Source organism: Falco naumanni, chromosome 8, assembly GCF_017639655.2.
Source record: "Falco naumanni isolate bFalNau1 chromosome 8, bFalNau1.pat, whole genome shotgun sequence".
NCBI lineage: Eukaryota > Metazoa > Chordata > Aves > Falconiformes > Falconidae > Falco > Falco naumanni.
In genome coordinates, this window is record NC_054061.1 from 11,805,083 (window position 1) to 11,821,902 (window position 16,820).

Consider the following 16,820-nt stretch of genomic DNA (forward strand, 5'->3'; position numbering starts at 1 on the left):
ACCTTATTTCCAAGAGCATTTAAAAAATATTTTTTAAAAATCATGCTTTAAGACATTCAAAGCCTGTATGTTTTCAAAAGCAGCAACTAGCTCTGGGTACCCATTCTGAAGCATCCAGAAATGAGAGGGTAGACAAAGCTGCATCTTCCCAAAACCCAGCTCCAGTAAGGCATCAGGTGAGACCCTGAGATAGTGGGATCCAAAATCACCACCCATTTTTGGATGGCCCAGACAGCTCCTGAAAAACACTGCTTGCCTTCTCTCTTTTTGTAAGCCTGCCAAGAATATATTTGGGAGAAACTAAGGAGAGAATTTAGCGTTTAAAAAAAGAAAAAGAAACCCGCAAATTTGGAGAAGAGCACCACGCAATCTCTTATTTATACAGCCTCCTCACAGAGTTGCTGATCCCTCTGTCTGCTTCGTGGGTGATTAGAATACATCACTTGTTACATTTGATTCATTGGTGCTGAATCCTGGAAGTCATCATTCTCTTTACAGTACCTTACTAATCCATTTTCCACTTAATTTCTGATAATTGCAGCCTCTAGATGGCATTAGGCTGGGTAGGCAGGTCCCAGACTGCTCAGATGAGCACTGAAAGCTGCTGCACTCCGTGCAGGCACCCGGAGCAGAGCATCAGCACCACCAAACAACCAGTGCAGCATCCATAACTCACACGGCAACCCAGCTGCGGGAAATGACTCTTGCTGGTAGACATGCTTGGGAACCGAGCAGCAACACCCGAGGGTGACGCTGGCCTGCACCGCTTCCTCTTTCCATCCCGTCCATGGGAACGTCCCTCCAGCACAGCTGGGGCTGTGTCACGCAAGGAAGTACCCCTGGAAGGAGCCTTGGCATGGCAGAGCTATGCCACCTGCCCCAGCCTGGTGCAAAAGACCACAGAAGCACCACCCCAACCCTCGCTGGAGCTGTCACAGCAGCAGCAGCTGTGGAGAAGGCTGCAGAGATGATTCATGTTCACCCGCATCCTCCTCTCTAGCATCCCCAATGCAGGCACGCTCAGAAGACCGGGAAGTCATGAGATTTAGTTTCTGTTGTGGAAATGGAAACAACGGTGAAGAAATACCAATACATTTGTCCTATTTCGCGTGTCGATCAGCCGAGGCGCAGTATGGGGGAGGGCTGTGCTCAAACACTACAACAGATCTAGTTTCACACCTAACAGTGCTTCACACCAAGAGACAACCTTCGGTCAAGCATTTCAGCAATGGGTCAGAGAGAGACCTTAGCACAGGCCACCCCACTCCGAGCTGCACACTTGCCGAAACCTCCAGATGACTTGTCCCTAGCTTCTCCCCCAAACTGATATCTCTTCAACCCCTCCCTTCCAAAAAACCTTCCCCGCTCTGCATGAGGAGAAGCAGACCAGCGTACATTCCACTCCTGAAATTAATGCAAAGTTTTAAATCTGTGGCAGGCCCAAACGTGATGAGACAAAGGACGAGGCATCTGAGCTACAGGCAGGGCTGCAAAAGCTGCAGTCCTACCACTTGGGAGAGCACTGCTGGTCCAAAACACCAGCCTCATGACCATCCTCTTGCATCAGACTTCTTGCTAACCATCTATTTTCCCTGTTGTTCCCTCCCTAAATACAAGCCCCATCTTCCAGGTGAGCAGTCGGTAAAAAGACCAACGTGGAGAGATTTTTGTCTCCATGCAAGGTGGGTTCTGTCCATCAAGAGCAGCTCCGCAGCAGCCAGTGCAATCACACAGGTGAAAAATGAGACACTGCAAACCCCTGAGGTTTCACTGCTAAAACCAGGGTCTCCATATGAAAAAGATACACCTGAGTCCTTAGCATGACCATGCTCCTTTCCACTGTCTCCCACCTGACACAAGAACTCTCTGTTTAGCAAAGACAGGAGCTGACGGAATGCTGGAGCCCTGGGGGAGCAGCCCCATGGACAGCATGAAGCAGCCCAGCCGCTGCGTGACCCCCCCAGCATCCCCACCCCACCTCCTCCCGCACCAGCACTGCATCTCCCCCATGGTGCACGCTGTCCTGGCGGTCCTCCAGTTACAGCCAGGGTGGGATTTAAAGATGCCAGCGGTGTCCAGAAACCCAAGCTGGGTAGGAAGCCTCTGCAGGCAGCGTGTGCCCACGGCCAGCGCGGGGACGTGCCGGGGCTGGCGCAGGAGCCTGGCACTGCCACCACCGGCACGATGGCAGGAGAGGACTCTGAGCACTTCTGCGTCCAGACAGTCCTTGCCAGAGGGCCAGGGCTTGCCAAGAAACTCCGCTTATTGCAAAACCAGAACGCTGCTGCTCAGCGATGTCTGATGGAGGAGGCCAGCCCTCGCAGCTCACGGAGGGATTGATGCACTTAGCGGGGCAGGGCTGAGCGAGCGCCCAGCGTCAAGCTGAGTTATGGGGGGCGCCGCGGGGAGCCTTTGGGACTGCAGAAAGCGAGATGCAATGCAACTGCAGCGGGAATGCTATCCTAACCCGGGACAGCCACCCTTCGCCAGGGCCCGGAGCCAGCAAACACAAGAGGCACCACGGAGGAGCCCCAGCAGCAGGCAAAGTGCAGCAACCCTGCTGCTTTCTGTACATTTAAACACGAGAACGCAGATTTCACATAAAATTCCGTCCAAACCACATCCCTTGAACTGCACCTGCCTTTTTAGGATCCAACCAGAATACCAGAATAAATCAAGCAATGCTAAGGTTTTCCAGCATAACCAAACAGAAGGAGCACGGACCTTGGCTGCACCCTAATCTCAGAGCTCTTCTCCCAGTGCAATCTCACCACGGAGACACGAGAGAAAACCTGAAAAGCCTCTTGGCCAAACGCACCGACTGATAAAAAACAACCAGGGGTTTGGGGCTGAAAGCAGCCACCTGTGGGCAGGTGGAAATAGCCGTCCCCGCCACGTAAACCTCAGAGCTCCCTGGGAACTTTCCAACCCGGCTTTTTTATTTCCTGGAGGTGGGCGGACGGGTGGGAGCGGGAGAGGAAGGGGACTGGAAAATGCTGATTTGCCAAGAAGAAAGATCAGCAGAAGAGTATCCATTTCCATTAACGTTTCAATTTGAAGGGTAAAACCTAACCATTAAAATTAAAAGGAATTTTATTAATGTTTTAAGTGACTCATCAAGGGGAAAGCTTTTTTAAAAAAAGATTAATAGCAAAAACCAAAGAGAACGTTTTACACATACTGAACTGAGTTTCTTTGCTAAAATTTAAACACTACCTTTCCTCCCAGCTTAGGACAAGGAAAGCTCACCATTTGGAAGAGCTGCACAGCTTCCCAGCTTGGCACTCTGCATGGCCAGACACAGAGCCTTCTTCAGTGGCCATCTCAGCAGCATGTGCGCAGTTACAAAATACGGGATTACAACTTTCTGCTGACTGAGACTGGGTAAGAACTCCAAGATTTTGGGTCCCTACCAGAGATGCTGGTAGTTTCCACATCCCACAGCTCCCTAAGCCAGGAGAGGGGCAATGCCCACTGCCAGCAGCATCTCTACAAGCAGAAAATCTCCAACAGGGAGGAAGACCCATAACTTAATTTTCTAAAAAACAGCATTTCCTCCATTTTTAGCAGTGTTTTTTTCCTGGGGGCAGGGGATAAACCCACACAAAATTAAAAAAAAAAAAAAAAACACCAAAAAAACCCAAATGGCAGCTGCACTCTGCAAGGGTGAACGCCTTGGCCAGCCCCACCAGCAGCCCCCGGGATGGCTCTGCAGTGCCGGGGGCAGGCTGCCCACCTACCCGAGAGTGAAGCTGCACAATGTAGTTGAACCCACTGAACTTTTGCCTGCAGCACAAGATGGGGACTCATCTCACCTCCACCCTCCTCCTCCTCCTCATTCCTGGCCCTCCCAGCGCCACTCCAGGCTCACAGGGATGTGGGCTGCTTTGCTGCCAGCTTGGGGAGGGGGGGATCAGCCCCAGAGGGGTCCCAAACCCTCTTTGCACCCACACTGCTCACCGAGGGAGGCATTTCTCAAAGTCTGCTACAAAAAAATTACCTTTTTCCTCCCCAAAAAGGTCAAGTAGCAGGTCAGGGCTGATGGTAAATGATCAGCAAGCTGAGCTTGCAGAGGAAAACAGAAGCACAAGGAATTCTCCTGAAGGTGCACAACAGCACCTTCTGTATTAAAAAATACCTGTTTTTACTAATTTAACATGGTATCAGCACTGAAAAATGACACTCAAAGCTTTCTCTTGCCCAAACTGTAAATATTCTATAAAAAGCAGTATTAAAACAATAAATTCCCCAACCTTAATTACACCTCCCAAACCTAATCTCCAAAATCTAACTTCCATGCTGCCAGGTAAAGACATCATTTATAATTCACTACTCAGTGACTCAACCCTATTGCAAAGGCCTCAAGGTATAGCACCAATAAGGCAGAAAGGCTCAGGAAGGTGGAATTAAGACAGGGAAAATGCTGGTGGCTTCATGCTGCCAGCTCATAAGGGAGACCATTTTTCATGTAGGTTATTGCTCTCATTGCAATCCTAGATAACACCAGAATATAAAAGTTACCATAAAACAGGGTGTAGAGCAGCATCCCACAGCCCGGGGATGTGCAGAAGCCACGAGGTGATGGGAAGATGAGCAGAAGGTGTGCCATGCATCCAGCAGCACTGCAACACTCCCGCGGCAGTGGAGAAGCAAAGCCGCAACTACTGGCCAGAAAACCAGAGTCACCGTGGCACCGCAGAGGGGATGGGCTGGCTGCCGGAGCCCTACAGCATCTACCCCTGGCACCACATCATGTTTTCCCCTCTCCATTTTCTGGTTAACGAGGTCCCCCTCCCCACTGCCGGCTGGCTGGAAGGCATGAATCACAGAGGAAGGGCAGATCCTGCACACCCATCCTTCTCTCCCCGCACCGTCTGCCCTAGTGCAGCCTCACCGCTGCTGGCGCAGACCTGCCTGCCTTGTCCCTTCCGCAGGATGCCAGCCATGTACCCAGGAAAAGCCCGTGCTGGGTCCCAGCGATGGGAACAAGAATGCAGACAATCCCCAGGGCAGAAAGCATGTAGAAAGGGGAAAAAACATGCAAGGAAAGTAAGAGGAAAGGAGCATCACTTGTCAGATGGAGCAGAGTGCTGGGAAGGGAGAGCAGGTGGCTGAGTTCTTCACTTGTCCCCAGGCCCACCAGGACCCCAGGGAGATCACTGCAGAGGTCCACACCTCACGTTGCAAGGGGATTCCAAGATTGCAAGAAAGCACTTTCAAAAGCCAGCATGGGAGCGGTGATTTGCAGCCCTGCGGTGGACCTGTGACAGCCCGATGTAATCAAATGAAAGACAGAAAAGAGATATCAAGACTGCAGAAAAACACCTTGTCCCTTCAGCTTTATCACCTCCCTCTCAAGGGCAGGACAAGCCCAAAACCACCATCTCCCTCTGTCTCTCCCAGCTCTCCCACTCACCGTAAAACTACACAGATGCTTCAACTTCTTAGATGCCCACAATGTGTGTGTGGTACATGCTACAGTCTGTACTGTATCATACAGATTTAGCAATATAAATGGGTCCTGGCCATTTTACTAAAAATTCAGCACTCTGAGATACAGACAGACTCCTTTGCACTGATTTACTGCTATCCATCCTCAGCTCCTCCCCAGGCAGCATCAGTCAGCTTGAAACTGGTTCATTTCAGATCCAGGGCTGCTGCCATGTACATGATATAAATTGCAGGTCTTTCCACCAGAAAACTGAGCTGCATTAGATTGATTAAGAGCACGATGGAGATGCTGGGCTCATGCCAGCACATACCCAGGCAAACCTCATCAAACCCCCCAGCCACAAGGGTTCCTTGCACCTCCCCAGGGACTGACCCCATGGGCAGCAGGCAAAAGGGGGACCACCAGGGAGCTCCTGGTCTCCTGGGGACCCTGCTCAGCCCTCCCAGAACAGGGCAGCTGAATTTCCAGGGCTTTTTCATTAAGCAGCTAGGCATCGGAAGGGCATTAAATCAACCCTGAGACAGGGAGAGGGGTATAACCCCTCACCTTATTTTGCAAGACATCTTTTAAACATGGCATTACTGACAGCCTCACCAAATAAGACCACACTAGATTATCAGCAAGAGATCTTAGCTCGGTCCCTGAGGAGGTGAAACTTTTAACCCCCCCATCTTTCTGCCTGCCCCCTCCAAGGGTTGCACTCAGCACAGGCTCCCCTCCGGATCGCACCCACCAAGCGATGCTTTGTGTGGGACGTACTTCCCCAGGGCTGGGAAGCAAAGGCTGCAAACGCTGTCTCCTCCGGTTGCTCTGCCAAGTTTCCAGAGGGAAGGAGACCAGGGGGTGTCAACAGGGATGAATGAACAGAGCCAAGGCTCTGGAAACAGCCCTCCTTCGTCACAGGGCCACCACAGCAGCGCCAGGCGATGAACCTGGGAACAAGAAGGGACCATCTGATGGGAGCAGGCGGAGGTGAGAGCCAGGAGGCGAGTGGGAGCTCTCGGGGCTCACTGCAGACCAGCAAGCAGCAAAACTGCTCTGGAGGCAAGGGGGAGGACTGCAGAAACCTGGCGAGGGTGCAGACACAGCCTGCGGAGCTGCACGCTTGGAACAAAACTGAAAGGGCAAATGCTAGCCACCAGCTTGGAATAACCCAAAAATCAGCGTGCTGTTCCCAGCAGCTGCTGGAGAAAGGCTTTCGCTGTGAGAATTGAAATTTTTTTCCGCCGCAGACGCGCGCTGCCCAGTGCTGCTGCAGCCGCCCCAGGTGCGTGCTGGCCCTGGGAACTTCCATCCACCACCGGCTCTCCGGCAGGACGGGCTGCTGCTTCCCAGGGCAGGCACAGCTTCCAGCAGCTCGCAGCCCCGCTCGGCTGGCAGGCACAGAGCGCAGCAGCTAGTCAGGGTGCCAGCTAGAGCCAATTATAACTCCACTGACCTGCCTTGGCGCTAGCATGCACGGGAACACACTGGCTCCCGGCTGCCAAATGCTGGAAAGCTATAAATGGGAGACATTTGGAGACAGAAAAAATTAAGGAGCCAACTTTTAACTAGGCTGAAGTGCATTGGACTGTACATGTTCTCTGCGGAAGGAGAGAGGAGGGGAGGAGAATGGTGAAGATCTTAGATGCGCTGCTGGAAAAATAGCAGCTCAGGGCTCTCCGTGCAGTCTGGGCACGGAAGAAAATATAGTTGCTGGTGCTTTGTAGCAGGAACCTCACTGTAGGAAGCTGTGGGGAAGCTCACGCAAGGGCCTGCCTTTCACGATCCAGCTGCCTACGAGCAAGATCCCGGTTATTTATTTTTGTGGCGGGGTGAAACCATGAAGTACATTGCACACGCAACTGCACAGAATTTTGCTGAACTCTATAAACCCTGGAGAAAAAAAGAAATCCCCCAAGTGTTGAAATAAGATTCCTGTTACGAAATAGCTATCGAAAGAGCCCTGTTTACAATCCCTGGACACAAAAAGACGTCCATCTCGCGCAGCCGCAGCACAGCCGAGCTGCCTTAGGGCTTTTTTCATCAAAGAGGCCGCCGGGACCAGGCAGAACCCAGAAGAGGGGTGAACCGTGCAGTGCCTCGGCTTGCGTTCCCACCTGAAGGAGCCTCGTGCTGCTCAGGGGACATTACTCAGGACACTCGCCTCTTGCTTTCCACATTTGGAGAATTAAGATAACACTTATTCCACCTTTGCAAACCCGTGCCCTGCCAGGAGCCCAGCTTAAAGAGCAGAAGAGGAGGAGGAGCGGTGCAGGTGGAAGAAGTCGAGCACAGGGCTCGCAGTACTGGAAGCAACGCACAAGGCTCATTTTAATTTTTCAAGAGTCCAACTGCCTGAAACAGCCTAATGAGAACAATTCCTCCCTGCGTGCCAGCTAGTGCCTTCTGAGCCTGTTTTGATGTAGCCTTTTATTTAAAAACAGCCTGAATTACTAAGATACTGACCTTATCCCCCTCCTCATCTTTGCCGGGTGGCTGCATGTACACAACAGGGGAGAACCCCCTCCAGAAGGGCTAATCTGTCTCCCATGTCAAGACAACATGCACAGACCATTGCCTCCTGCCAATTTTCTCATAAAAGCAGGCACCACTTCAACAGCCTTTTTTGTGCGTGTGAGAGAGTGTGTGTGTGTTACACACAAAGCTGTTGGCCTAAAGGCTGCAGGACTCGCTCCAAGATGACACTGCTCCAGGTGGGTCAAAGCTGAAAGTTTCCAGCTAAGAACCTGAAGGATTTGTTAAACATATGGACAAATGAGAGGACTGGGAAACACACTCAATGCACATGCAGAAAGGAGTCGGGGAGAGAGCCAGAGCCATTTTTCAGGTCGCTTAACATTTTCAATTCTTCTGTCTCTGAATCATGCAACAAGCACGCTCACACCAGCCTACATCATGTCTCCATCCCTGGGCTCAAAATTAAACCTTTGTGCAGAGGAGCAGCTATGCAGCATCACCTTCTCCTACAGCCTTCAGCTAGGACAAGGGCTGAAGGGAAAGTTGCTGACTGCAAGGGGAAAAGCCCTGGGGTAACCTGTCCCCAAGGAAGACACCCCTGAATGGCAATTTGATTTTTAAGGGCTTGCAGCTCCCTGCCAGAGGAGAAGCTATTGCTTCAGTGGCGAGAAGGCAGGACATGCCATGAATGGCAAAGCCTGCTCCAAGAGGGAATTTTGAGACCTGGCTCCATCACAGCTTGCAAGCAGCTCACTTTGTGACCGACGGGATCCAACCGGCTGTGGAGTCACAAGCCTTGCTGTCCAGGACACAAAGCAGGACAGGACAGAAAAGAGCCAGGCACAGGCTCCCGACCGGGGAGAGAGCGGCTGCAGCCGAGAGGCAGAGGAGGCAGGGGACACGAGTGGGGCTCCTGCCCAGGGAAAGCTCAGGGCTCTGGTAATAGTGGGAAAGCTGTAAAGGGTCAGGTTTGGATGTAAGGACGTTTTAGGAACACAGCGAGACAACAGTGGCTCTTGGTCACATGAAGACTTGCAATAACTCCCATCGTGGCTGATGAGCTCATAATTACAGAGCAGGGAAAAAATGTTTCTTTTTGGGGGTTTCCACAAAAAAACACAAAATACAAGCCAGTATCTGTTCTCTAACCAACAGTGTCGCTTCTTACAGCCAATGGTTTCAAGAGAACCCTTCCAAGAGCCTTGTTAACCTCCTCCCAAGTGATACATCCAATGTGATCCAGCGGAGCCCTACAGTCACTGCATGGCTCTTCCCTCGCTGGCAGGGCTGGAAGCATCTCTCAGGCCCGCAGGACCCTGATCCTCTATCTCTGTCCACTGGAGAAAGCCACTCATATATCTGATTACCAACTTCCATGCCAGCCAACATTTCCAGTGTACCTGCCAGCCCCAATTAGTGTCCAGAATACAACTGGCATCCAAGCAAGCACCAATCTCCCTGCCTTTATTTCTTAGGAACAGCATCCATCTGCTCCCAATAGCTCACATCTGGCACACTGAGTGTTTCACAAAAGAGCCTCAGTCTTATTAGAAGAAAATCATTCCTCTAGCCAATAAATTCATGCAGAACTGAGTTCAGTATTTGTAGTTACAAATTTACTACAAATCAGTTACCCAGGGTTTCAAACTCCAGAATTACAATTTCATCTAGGGGTTTGGTTTTTAATCCCTAAAAGGTTGCTCTTATGTACACCACCTTGTGATGGAAAACATCTATGGACAAAGCAAGGAGAGGTGGTAGGAACCTGAGCACAGAGGATCTACACAGCAAAAATGCACCTGAGCGCTGCCTAGGTGGCTGAAAGGCTTCCTCCTGCAACGAGCAGTGTATAGGAGGTGGAGGTATTCCCTTCCCAATTCCACCAGCTGGCATAGTACACCAAGCCTTCCTCTGATGGCCCCAGAGCAGGAAAGGGCATGACCTGTGCGCTTCTCCAAGGATGAGGGACACCACTTCATCTGCTCAAAACGCTGGATGGAGACCAGGAGGAAGCAGCCTCTGCCTCATGCTGGGACACATGAGCTGAATTGCGGAACAACAGTCAGTCACCAGCCCTTAGAGATGAGGTGACAATCTCCTGTGTGACTGCACGTGGCCCCACGGTGTGGAACTGGACAAAAAGAGGAGGTCTTGCCACCCTTGGAAGAGAAGAGCAGGGTAGGGCTTCAAAAGGCTGCTACAGAGATGAGCTGTAAAGTGGGACTTTTGCAGAAGAGAGCCAGCCTCGGGTACCAATGACAGCCAAAGGGAAGAGCTCTGGAAGCTCAGAGTTTTCAGAGAAAACCTTGAACACTGGCCAGCTGATAACAGCACAGCCTGCAGCAGTACTGCGACCAGCAAGGTGGCTTTTCACATTGCCCGTTCCAGTACAGGGAACGCGGCTGCCTGACATCTCTGCATCCAGGTGGAGGCAGAGACCAGCACTGGGCAAACTCTAGGCTTCACCCCTGTTTCAGCTGAGGTTGTGGTTTGTGTTGAGTGTCATTTCTGCCTGGCCAGGGAGGGAAGGACACTTTGCCCTCCAGCTGCAGTGGGAGCAGGCTAGCTGGCGAGGCTGTCAGTAGTAAGCGTGCATGTGTTTTACTTGGCCTTACTCCTAAAATAATTGTTTGGCCACAATAGAAGGTGACAAGTGATTCAGCTGTGGCGCCACAGGGAATATCAGGGGAAAATCCCCAACCACTCACACAACTGTGCCTGGGCTGCTCTGAGCTGCAGCATCACATCAGCCTGGGAGCCAGCCCCCACCAGCCCTCGCTCCTGCCCTGAGAATTTCTTCCCCTCTCTCCTACTTGGATCAAATGGTTTCCTTGTCCTCCATCCTGGGCTTAACAAGAGGGTTAGTGGCAGCAAAAGAGGGTGAACCAACCTTCACCCAAAGGTAGCCAGAGCTGCTATGGAAAAAACAAAACCCTGCTCAGCTTCTGGCAGGAGCATGGAAAGTACAGCCAGAATCACTGGGAACACAGATATTAAATTAACAAATATCTCTACCCAAACATGCATGTACTGTGATTGCTCAAGGCCATAAGTACAAACAACTGGATGGATTTTCACTGGATAACATGAAAGACAGATTCTTGACACAGGGATCACCTGCAACTCAAGTTTCCAATTCTTCCTCCAATGCATCAAAAAGGTCATCAGAACTGGACCGAAGAAAAATATTTTTCCCCTCTTACTATGCTTTCAGAAGCAGCCGAACCACTTTAGCCAATCAGTTATTTTTTGGGGGGGTTGTTTTCTGCTTTGGTTTTTTGTTGTTTTTTTTTTGGTTTGTTTTGTTTGTTTTTAATAACCAGAAGCATGAATAATTTCCAGCATGGAAAATTTCTGCCTAAAGAGCTAAAATTGGCATAGAATCATCCAACAGTCATATAATAAAGGCCTCCAGCAACAGCAAGAGTCACTGCTACCAAGCCTACCTAGAGCATTTTTTTCCACTGTGCTAAGAGGATCTGTTTCACTCCTCGCCTTTCAATCCAATTTCCACTGTACTGCACCGCAAGTTTAAAATAAGGACACCAGGAAGCATGTGTGATAAGGGGGAAGGAAGGGAAAAACCACAATTTCATTCATTCTTTCAACACAGCCAAAAAGGAGTGGTTACTTTTTTTTTTTTTTTTTAGAAAAAGCTGCAAGGAAAAATGAAGGGGGAGATATTTGCTTTAAACTTGCCCATCTGCACCATGATGGTCAATCAAGCGCCGATTTCTGCTGCAGCAATTCAAACACATCTGCACAGCCCTGCGTGCACTTAGGCCAAGGCACCATCAAGCACTTCTGCTTCTAAAGGTGCTCCAGGGTGTTCTGCAGAGCCAGTTTGAGTCTCTGGCTCCAAACAGCCTCCAGTGACAACCCTTTCCATCTAGAAGCATGCACAGCTTCAGCCAAGATGGAAGGAGAGGAAGAGAAGGCAGACAGCTGCTATCTCCCTACCTGTCCTTCCCCATGAGGAGCAAGGCAGCCCAGGGAAACAGCACAGCTGGAGGCACCGCTTTATGCCATATAAACCCCAAAAGACTGTGCCCCCTTGCAGCAAAGGCAGCATGAGCTTGGCCACCACCTTGGAGCACCAGCGAAGACGAGATGCTGCGGAGAAGGAAGCGCTGAGCTGGGTTTCCTTCCAGCCCTGGCTGCTGCCCAACAGCTGTTCCCTGTTTATTTACTTTAATATTTCCTTGGTTACACAAGCAACTGCACACAGCTTAACCCCTGCCTGCACCAGCCGCCCGTGCCACCCTTGCCCAGCACGATGCTGCGGGACAGCAGCAAGGGACAGGGTAAGGACACCCAGGGTCTTGCCAATGGTCGGCCAGGGCTTACTCAGCGTGGCCACGGCTCTGCACGAGGGGACTTATCAGGCAGGGGGCAGGACACCAGCAAGGTGAGCAGCCGTCTCGCACCATCCCAGGCTTCGCAGGCTGACCTGAAGCCAGATGACCAGCTGAACCTGGGAAAGCCATCTGGGTTCCCATGGGCTTGCTTCCCCGGGCAGGCCCCGATGCACTGTAATTTTAGCAGTGTATTTGTCTCTGGATACAGTGATTTCAGAAAAGGCATCCTCATTCCTGAGCAACCACAGCACCCTTTCATGTAAGGCGTATAGCCATGCTCAAAACTTCACGTGAGCAGGTCGGTGGAGGCAGAAGGCGCCCATCTCCTCTCCCAGTCCCATGCACAGGCCAGGAGGGACATGGACATGCCAATGACTCTTCTGGCAGCTGCTGCTGGTCCATAGATCACTTAATGCATTTTCTTTTCTCATCTGCACAGAGCCTGTTCCAGCAGCTCGGTTTGTGTTTTGGCTCACAAAGCTCAGCCAGACCCCTTGGCTCATCTCCACTCAGGAGGGGGTGGAAAACACCCTTTGCCTGCTTGTGCAGAACACCAGCTTCGGTTTTCTGCAACCCAGCCTGTCCCAATTGCCTTTCCAGCCTCCTCCCTCTCTCCCAGCTCCATTTTCTTCCTGACTCCCCCCTGCACCAGGAGGTAATGGCTAAAGCAGCTGCTGTCAGCTGCCCTCTGGGCTGGCAGTACACCGCCCTGGGCAGCGGGCATCCCCCCAGCGCCGGCTCCCCAAAACACCAGCAGTGGGACACGGACCCAGGGAAATCAGCGCTTTCCAGTCACAGCCCCGTTTTGCTGTGATAGCAGCTGGGAAAGGCATGGTATTAGCTCTGCAGGAATGGAGGTCAGGCCGAACTTGAACAAAATTTCCCCCCCCAAAGCAAACAAAACACCCCAACAAACACCCCAGCACAGATTTCTGCTGCAGCAATTCGAACACATCTACACAGCCCTGCATGCACTTAGGCCAAGGAGTGACAGCAGAACTTCGACACCAGGACATGCAGAAGACCCAGGCTGTCCCCACAGATGCACAAGAGGCACTGGAGTGGAGTCCAGCTTTTGGGGTTGCTTTGTTCTTGCTTTCTCATGGATGTCCAAAATTGCATTTAAGTTTCCTCAAATCAAAACATTTTCTGTTAGATTACGAAAGGCATGCTTAGTGTAAGGCAGAAACCACATTTCTCAAAGGACCACAGCTTTCAACCCTCCAAAATCCAAACCCCAAGAACTAGTGAAATGCTTACCTGCAGGTCAAAGAACTTGCTGTACCGTCGGTATATGACTTCTGTGGACCCATTGGACCAGGTGACTTTGATAATGTACACCTGCAGGGAACAGAGGAGGAAATCAGAGAGGAGTGACCCAACAACCTGCACTAGAACCCAAGCTTTGCTAAAGCAGCCCACGCAGCCCCCACGCCTGGCCGTCAACCAGGGAAGTTCATGGGAACACTTAAAAGTCATTTCAGCAATACTAGAATATATGTAAGCTTAAACTATTAAGCTCCACTGCTGCAGCTTAATTGTCTACTAAATGCTTATTGCTAGTTGTGAATTAAGACAGCTCCCTATCCCTAAATTGGTGCGTACATCGAATGTGAAAGGGCACTTCTATATAAAACCACAGTTAAAGTCTCTTGAGACAGGCACGTTACCAGTTAATAACTATGCCTTGGCCATCCCATCTATGGTTGCAGCATAAAGTTTGATGTCCAGATCCCAAACGTGCAGCCCCCAGCGTGCTGTGCCACATGCCACCACCAGCCTGGGTCCCAGGGCTGGGGCTTGCAAGAACTCAAACCCACAAGGTTCGAAAATCCATCTGTTTTGCCATAAGTAGCTCCGAGGATTTGTTTATTTGAACTTGCTGGGGTGCAATTCACCCTCCTGTTCCTTAAAATACTACACAATCAATCCTAGTAATTGCAGGTTATTCACAGACCATAGGACCAGGCTTTTACTGGTGATTAATGCAAAAAGAAAAGAAAAAACCAAAAACAAACAACAAACCAGCCCAGTTTTTTTATTCTTCCATGAAAGGCAACAAGCAAATAACAGAATTGGGCAATTACTTATCTAATGTCCTCGCTCCTTTTTCACAGAAACCAAAGATCACCCTTGACAAGATGCCAGCCTAACACTCAAGTGATGCAAATCTCAGCCTTCACTAATGGATAACAGATTGACTAAGCAGAATGAGGGCAGGCTCATTTTTTATTCTAACTCTCAGGTCCTGCTTATTTCCACCAGAAATTCAAGTATCTATTCGCTGAAGCAGGAACAAAACATTCAGAAGCTCAAGTAAACGGACGTGCTAGAACTTCAGCTAACATCATGAAGCGTGAAGGCTCTCAGGATGCTGATGTTTTGGTATTTAGAACAGAATCCCTTAAGAGTTTCACAAGGTTTCCCACAGAGATACATATTTTTCCAGATGCTGGAATGTGACCAACATCCCAGCCTAATACCGAAACTCAAACACCAGGAGATTCAAATAGATAGCACAGCACTAAATCATCTGAGCTCATCAAACCTACTCAAAAGCTGTACTAAAAAATCTAATCAAAAACTCACTCTGCTGCCCAGAGGGCTGATGCAGCATGACCAGCCAAGGTGAGGAGACTCCTGAGGAACAACAAACTCTTCCCAGTGGAATCACTTCCAAAATAAGACGGAAAAAGAGGCAACAAGTTCTTATTGCTAAAATAAAGTACTTCAGTACTTTCAACCCAGCAATGAAATGACCACGTTTCTTCAACCAGATGATCAGCCCAAACACAGCTGCGACTGCTTTGCTGACTCGCGGTGAGCCAGCTGGGTGTCACAGGCACCACTACCATCTCCAGACAAAATCCAAATTGCTCAGCATCACCTCACAGGCCTTTATTCACCTAACCACAACCCTCTCCATTCACAAATTTTTTTTTTTTTTTTTTTTTGAGCGGAAAGCTAATATGCTGTCTGCATATTAGCACCAGAAAAAAGGAGGGCTCCCGCAGGAGCATCTGTAGCAGCTGGGCGGACCTGGATGGACCATGATTTTCTGCAAGGGAGACCCCAACACGGTGCTTGCTTAGCACCAAACGTGGCTTGTCAGGTACTCTGCATTGGGTCAGGTGCCGTTCCCATTCCAGAACATGCTTCTAGAGCTCAACAGGTCAGGGACAACTTGGCTGACCACAGTTTGCAAGGAAAATTGTTAAAGTTGCATGATGCGGCCTCTGAAGGGTCTGACAGCATCCATGCGGTCGTCATCACGTCATCAGCAAACTAAGCGTTAACTTGACACTAAGTAAGCATCCAAGCTGCCTTTACCCTCACCCCAGGACTTGCCGGCAGGCCAGCATGAGCTCATTCTGGATGGAAGCTCAGCCGATATCCCAGCTTTCTTACCAGTCTATAGCACTTTACAGGGTTATATCACTGCTGGCTGCCTGCCTGGAGAAAGCCTTCCACTGGGGCAGGAGGAAGAGCCAACTTTTCTTCATTGTTCATTCCTATCCTGCCTTTATTTGGAGTCAACAGCTTATTAGACTGGGATTTTAATCAGGATGTGGATTTGTTCAAGCCAAAATGAATTCAAAGCTCTTAAGGGCAATAAAGCCATGAGGTTTGAGGGCACAACACGCGTTATTATACCCTTTGCAACTGGGGGAAGGAGCATTTCCCCCAATCAATGAGCTCACTCCTAATTTTGCTGAAATGTGGATCTCCCGGGAGTCTGGGTAACAGTTTCTTGCTCATCCCGTTTGGACAGCAGAAAAGTCTCTGGGGGTGTCTCCTCACCTACTTGTGGAAAGCAGAAAAGATGGGGAAGCCCATAGGAACGGAAGCTCCTTAGTACCTATAAAAACACTGTCTCAGCAAAGCTGGCTTCCTCTTTCCTTGTGAACATCCCTTGTCCTTCGCTCCGATGGCCCCATCCCACCACAGTATTCTCTTGGCCAAAACCATCACTGATCTTGATCTCTGCCAATACCTAATCCAGCCCCCGCCATCCTGGGGATCAAAAAAGACATCAGAAAACACAACTCAGGTGCTCTCCTCAACTAACAACAAAAGTGCGGATTTTGAAAGGTACAAACAGTGCAGTCAGCCACCCAATGGTTGTGTCACAGGGACTGGAGACGATGCGCCACCAAGCTGCTACAGGCACCCACCCACTCCTTTCTCAGGTGCTTTTGGAAGACACTTTCAATGACCAAGACAGTTTTGAAGACACTGCACTTGATCTGAAGTTTCCCCTTCCAGTCTGGCACTGCACCATGTCCTGCCAGGAGCAGACACCACGGAGCAGCAGCCCAAACAAACCCAGTTTTGCCCCAGTAAGGAGCCACGCCATCAGCTGGTCCCACATCCCTTGGTCCTACAGAGGCTGCTCTGAGGACAGGCTTCTTCCCAGCCTGGCTGTGTGGGTGACGACATGTGGAAACAGTTACTTCATGGGTCTTCTCCAGCTCCAGTTTCTACAGTCCTTCAAACAAGTAACACAGAAACCACCAGCAGGCCTTTTCCACGGAAAGAGTGAGGCGGCA

General features: G+C 50.3%; 1 protein-coding gene across 2 annotated transcripts in view; it reads right to left on the reverse strand.

The window, feature by feature from the left end:
- SH3PXD2B (SH3 and PX domains 2B) overlaps positions 1 to 16,820 on the reverse strand; it is a 78,228-nt gene that overhangs the window by 51,432 nt on the left and 9,976 nt on the right. For both annotated transcript variants that reach the window (XM_040603020.1, XM_040603021.1), the window contains exon 2: positions 13,531 to 13,611. In XM_040603020.1, coding sequence (XP_040458954.1) covers positions 13,531 to 13,611 — 81 coding nt within the window. The remainder of the gene's footprint in view (positions 1 to 13,530; positions 13,612 to 16,820) is intronic.